The sequence below is a fragment of the Frankliniella occidentalis genome, unplaced genomic scaffold (assembly GCF_000697945.3).
Source record: "Frankliniella occidentalis isolate FOCC.00 unplaced genomic scaffold, Focc_3.1 Scaffold33, whole genome shotgun sequence".
Lineage (NCBI taxonomy): Eukaryota > Metazoa > Arthropoda > Insecta > Thysanoptera > Thripidae > Frankliniella > Frankliniella occidentalis.
The window spans coordinates 1,806,466-1,812,326 of record NW_026267163.1 but is presented as its reverse complement, the minus strand read 5'-3'; the positions used below and the strand labels follow the sequence as shown (position 1 = coordinate 1,812,326).

General features: G+C 61.7%; 1 protein-coding gene across 2 annotated transcripts in view; it reads right to left on the bottom strand.

Annotated features, from left to right (window-relative positions):
• Window positions 1-863: 863 nt before the first annotated feature.
• The window catches only part of LOC113212278 (pneumococcal serine-rich repeat protein), a 154,779-nt gene continuing 149,781 nt past the window's right edge, over window positions 864-5,861 (bottom strand). For both annotated transcript variants that reach the window (XM_052265958.1, XM_052265959.1), the window contains 6 exons: window positions 4,809-4,938; window positions 3,928-4,731; window positions 3,278-3,425; window positions 2,854-3,146; window positions 2,605-2,763; window positions 864-2,469 (listed from right to left, as the gene is read on the bottom strand). In XM_052265958.1, the coding sequence (XP_052121918.1) occupies window positions 2,309-2,469; window positions 2,605-2,763; window positions 2,854-3,146; window positions 3,278-3,425; window positions 3,928-4,731; window positions 4,809-4,938 (1,695 nt within the window). In that variant the 3' untranslated portion in view covers window positions 864-2,308. The remainder of the gene's footprint in view (window positions 2,470-2,604; window positions 2,764-2,853; window positions 3,147-3,277; window positions 3,426-3,927; window positions 4,732-4,808; window positions 4,939-5,861) is intronic.

Genomic DNA, 5,861 nt, shown 5'->3' with positions numbered 1-5,861 from the left:
CGACATGCGTCTTGTCTTGGTGGAGGGCGGTGGGGAGGGGGGAGGGAGTGCGCGGAGCTCGCCACGAGGACCCCGTCAAAGAGTCGCCGCCCGGCCCCCGGGACTCCAGCAGCACCGCCTCATTATACCACTGCCCTCATTATGAGGTCGGCCAGTGCGTCGGATCCGCAAGAAGGCGGCCGCACACGTTTACCCTAATTGAAATAATTTATCGCGCCGTCAACCCCCGGCGCAGGCCGCCGCCCGCGCTCCCTCTAAATCACGCCCGTCCCCGCACCACCGCGGCGACCTGCTCCTGCTCTCCCCGAAATTGTGTTGTTGTTGTGCAGCGTTTGTCTCTTTCCAACTCACCGCTGCTCAGGTGGGTGCGACGGAGACGGGACGCTCGCTCGCTCTCTTTCTCCACTGCACTGCGGTAGCGGTGCGGCTCGGCCGAGCAAGCAGCCCCCTCCTGGAGCCCGTTGGCTCCTGGATGCTGTGCGGCTGCGGTGTGGGCGGCGGCGGTGGTGGCGTCCTGAGAGAGAGGAGACCGCGCGCCCAGGGTCCCCCCCCCCTGCTCCGGGGCACAAGAATTGCACCCACTGATGCGGAAGATTTCAGGTCGGCGAGGCGAGACGGAACGGAGACGAGCCCCGGAGTAGGGCGCTGCCTGCGCTGTGCTGTGCCCCCCGTATCCTGCCCTGTCCACAACCACCCTGTCGTTTGCCGGCCGGCGCGGCCCACCCCGCGGCCCCGAGGTGCACCCTGTGCTGTTGCTGCTGCTGCTGTGCTGTGGATATTGGCCCAGGCTTCGGGGCCGACCCGTAAAGGGGATTGTGGGGAAGGCTGTTGAGATAAGGGTGAGGTAGGAAATAAAAATTGGATTCGTTTCTGTCACAATAGTTTATTCAATACAAACAGTTTAGAAAATAACATGGTTAGAAACTTGATAATTTTTTGGTGATGCTAAAAATGGCAATTTCACATAAACGGAAACAAGGCAGGAGCTTGCCAATAAAGTCAAAAAGACATGTAACTTATATAACAGTATATAACACTGTACAGACTCTTTCTTTACAACTGATAAACTTTGGAAAAGCTACACATTTTCAGCTTACAGCTAGCATAAGGTAACAAAGACACATTAGCTTTAGGATGTGCCCATTTTCATTGCTTCTCAAGATAATATTGAATATTATGAAGCAATTAAAATGGGCACTAATTGTGAAAATTTGTTTCACATAACACAACAGTCGTCACAAAATTTCGACATGGATAAGAAGCGGCGTCGCGCGGCCAAGAACACCTAACAATGCATGATGATTTATTTTTACTAACCTGCAATTTGTTGCAACACTGCAAAATATGCTATGATCTTTTGCTAATCTGCATAACCAGTCGGAAACCTTTTGACATATTGCAACAATAAACAACTAACATTTAATTAAATAGGGAGATATAGGTATTATAGTTTTATTGCCCTTAGGGCAGGTAACCGCTTGCTAGACACTTAACAGCAAGAATCACAGGGCAAGAGATTTAAGCTAGGCTGCACGAATGCACATACAATCGTAATCATAAATAAAAACCTTTAACTATTTAAGGCGATATGAGTTTAGCTCTCAGCAGAAAATTGTCTCTACAAGTCAATAATGGCCTTTTGGTCTGTGTCCTACTAACGCTGGGTCGATATGCAGACTGATATGAACAACCGTTGTACAACATCGCATCCAAACACAACACAAACGTCTACACCTACAAACAAAGTCAGGCTACTTTGAGCGGTGACTTTCAGACTTTGACGCTTCATTTGGACCATATCTCAGACTTAAAGCACACAAAGCAGCTCTCCTCACGCAAACGCCAAATGCAATTACTTCCAAACGGGAGGAGAGCTCATTAAGTTACACACTGGAACAACGCCTTAAAGACAGAACTAACGGATGGATGGAAAGGCTGCTGGAATGACACTTCGGAGGCGGCGGCGGCGTCTCCTCGCACGCCATCCTCTCGATATAACAGGCGAGGGTTCCGGGGGCCTTTGGCAGTCTTGCAGAAGCCGAATAAAAAAACTGCCGTCCCCTCGCAAGTAGCGCAATAGGCCCGCCCCGCCCCCCGCCCGTCCCACGCTCCGTAAAACTGGAAAGTTGTGGCGGCCAACTTTTCCCCATCACTCGTTTGACTTTGCGGCGCGCGGGGCCACGCAGGGCGCGGCGGGGGGACGCCCTGCGGTCCCGTGGCCGTGACGGGGCGCGACGCTCTCCGGAGGAGGAGGCTGGAGGCGCCAGCTGTTGCTGCTCGTCCACCGCACCTGCCGCGGCTACCGCCACTATCGCGCGTCGTCGGGCGCACCTGCAGCGCCAGCTGCCGCGGCGGGCGGGGTGGGCGCGGCCAGGGGGCGCGGCCGGGGCCGGTCGCACTTGTCGCCCGACCAGGAGGAGCACCAGCACCACGCCCACGAGTCAGGGAGGCAGCCGGCGGTCGGCGAACCTGCGGGTGGAAAGGACAAAGCACGTCAGGTGGTGGGCGGTCGGTGTGCTTCGCAGCTGCGAGCTGCGCTGCAGCCGTCCATGCAGGGAGAAGCTCCATGGAAAGCTTTGAGGCCAAGCACACGGGGGTACTCACGCTCGTAGGTCCAGTGCTTGGGCTGCTGGCCGGCGGGCTGCGGCCGCGGCCCCTGCTGGTTGTCCCGCCGCGAGCCGCGCGGGTGCTGGCCGCGGCTGCGCGGGCTCGACGACGCGGCCTCCCTGGACGGCCAGCCCCTGTCGTCGCGGCCGTACACGCCTAAGGGGTCGGAGGACAAGCTCGGCGTTATGGACAACAAGCGACGACATACGGAGACACGGAAGGCTTGCGCTCAAAGCAGATACCTACCAGGGGCGTCCTCCTTGCCGGAGTCGCGGCCCTCCCGGCTGTCCCTCCCGCTGCACGAGGGCGGCGCCGAGCCCAGGCTCTCGTACCCGGAGCTGGACCCGTGGTTTCCGGAGCCCCCCGAGCCGGAGCCAGTGCCGGAGCCCGTGCCGGATCCCGTCCCGGAGCCGGCCGAGCCAGCCGAGCCGGGGCCGGGGGCCGTGCAGCCCAGGACCGAGTCCAGGACGGGCAGCCCGCTCAGGCTGGGCATCCCGGAGTGGAGGCCGTCGGCGCTCACGGGCGTGCTGCTTCTACTCCTGGGGGTTGACGGCGGCAGGCAGACACAGGCGGGTATAGGGTTAGTCACAACAGGTCAGGCAGGCGGCAACGGCGGCGGTGGCAAGCGCAGGAGGGAGAGAGAGGAAGGTGCGGCGGGCAGGGCGCTTACCTGGGCGAGGCCGAGTGGTCCGAGAGGCTGAGCAGCCGCTGGTGGAGGCGCGAGGTGGGCGAGACCGGCAGCGGCGGCGGCACCACGGGCTCCTCGTCCGAGTCCACGGGCGAGGCGGGCGCGGCGAGCACCGCCAGCACGCCAGAGTCTGCGAGCAGAGCAGAGAGAGATCAAACGTCAGTCGTCAGCGTCTGTCGAGGCGGGGGCGCGACAGGGCGCGGCGCGGGGGAGGCTGTGAGACAGTTGACATCCTCTCGCGCGATAAGAGATCTGCCCTCCAGTCCTCCCCGGAGCCATAGAGCCGCGCTCGCAAATTAATCAGCGCGCCTCGCTCGCTCGCGGGAGGAAAGTGGGGCAAAGTTTCCGCTCGGGCGCGCAAAGTTTGCACGAGGAAATAATTTGCATGAGGAAACAGGGCTGCAGACGACATGTTTCGCAAAGCGGGCGGACAGATATATAAATAGCAATCAGGTCCACGTCGCACCCGGCGGGGCCCGGCGGGACCGCCTCATCAAAAGTCAGGACTGTTGTGACGCGGCGGTGGCGGCGGCTGGAGCGGGGGAGCAAGGGCCGGGCCGCTCTCCAGACACAACCGCACTCGGCGGTCCACAGGAGGCCACCCCCTTCCCTCCTGTCCCGTCGAGACTCACCCATGATCGGGAGGACGTTGGCGGCCTTGAGCTTGGCGTCGATCTTCCTCTCGATCTCCTCGCAGTCGATGGCGGAGGTGAGCGTGGCCGCCGGGACCGGGGCGGGCAGCGGCGCGAGCAGCGACTCCTCCTTGAGGTCCGGGTTAGACGCGCCGTCGGGGTGCCTCAGGTTGCCGTAGTAGCGGTGCAGCGACCCCCGCGCCGCGCGGCCCGCCGTGTGCACGGGGCTGCACTGCCACGAGGCGGGCGCGAAGCTGCGGTGGCAGTTGTCGCAGAGGGTGCCGTTGCAGTGGCCCGAGTGGTGGTGGTGGTTGGGTTGCTGCTGCTGCTGCTGCTGCTGCTGCTGCTGCTGCTGCTGGGGCGGCTGCTGCAGCCGGTAGGGCGGCTCGCTGTAGATGGAGCCCGCCTCGCTGGCGGCGTGCTCGCCGTCGCCCTCGCCGTCGCGCTCCATGTCGGAGGGCGCGCCGTTGCTGCCGAGGCCGTGCAGCACGTCCGACAGCGACATGGACAGCGACGTGCAGCGGGAGGCGGCCGTCAGCCCCACGGGGGGAGGCAGCACGCCCGCGGGCCGCCGCGTGGCCGCCGCCATCTTGGTGCGGTACATGTCGTGCAGGCGCGCCAGGTGCAGCTGCGACCCCTGGGGCAGCGGGCTGCCGCCGTCCGCGCTGCCGCCGTCGCTGCCGCGCCGCCCGAGGCGACAGCACGCCGGGCCCGTCGCGCCCCCCGAGTGGTGGAAGTTGGGGCCGAACCTCGACCGGAGCGGGCAGTACTCGGGCTCCAGGTCCGACGCCAGCGACAGCGTGTCTGTCAATAAGCATTGAAAATTGTTAAAGAAAATACAGGATAAAAAGCCGACTTTGTCATCGGAAGGCATCCAATACCTGCGAAGGTCGACACCACGGTGAGGTTCTCCTGGGACAGCACCCTTAGGGGATGCTCTTCTGGGTCGCCCTGGTCCACCTCGGGGAGGGGGTTCTCACCCATGCACAGGGCGATGTCCTCCTCGGTCACCTGCAGCAGCAGACACACACAGTCGGGGTTCATCAACAATTCATAGACCAGCTCATACGTTTTGCAAAGTGAGTACGTGGCGAGAGAGGGAGATGGCTCCGGCACCCCCAGCGCCACCTAAACACTACACAGCGCTGAGCAGCACACCGCCGACAACCAAACCCACACCAAGCGGAGAAAACGGAAAAAGGGAGATCGAGAGAAAGGAGACCTATGAAATTGACTCCAGAATCGAAAAGGGCGGTGGTAATAAAACTCATGACAAATGCATAAAACCAGGGAGAGGAGGAAAAGCAGTTCAGAGAAAAGAGAGAGGGAGCAAAGGGGCGAGGGTGGGGGGCGAGAATGGGAGTGGCGGAGGGGAGAGCGGAGAGCGCAGGAGAGCGCAAAGGGCGCTGGCTGTAGGAGGAAGAGAGAAAGGGTGGGGGGTGGGGGGTGGAGGAAGCACGGAGCGAAAGAGGAAGAGCATGTCAGTGCAGGGGCGATGTAGGGGAGCAGCCAGGGGGGAGCTGGAGAGCAGAGGCGGCAGCAGCAGCAGCGGCCCAGTCCATTGCCATGTGCTGAGACGCACATTAACTGCCTCCCTTAATCCGCTCATGACTCAAGCCGGGGAACCAACCCCCTACGGGGCCAGGCCAGCAACAACCCTTTCGGATCCGCATAAACCACCCGCAGGGCAGCCGGGGGCTAGGCTAGGGCTAGTCCGGGACACGCCACGCCCTCTGCCGATTTCCTAGTTTATAATAACACACGGCACATTGGCTCTGGTGCGTTGGGGCTACTCAACTTATCACCCCTGGCAGTCGGTGCGACACGGAAGCGCTCTCCCTTTCCCTCTCGCCGCCGGGCCGGCCGTGGTCTTTATCCTCCATCTCCCTCCTCCTGCTGCTGCTGCTGCTCCGCGCCGCCCCTGCGCGCCTGCC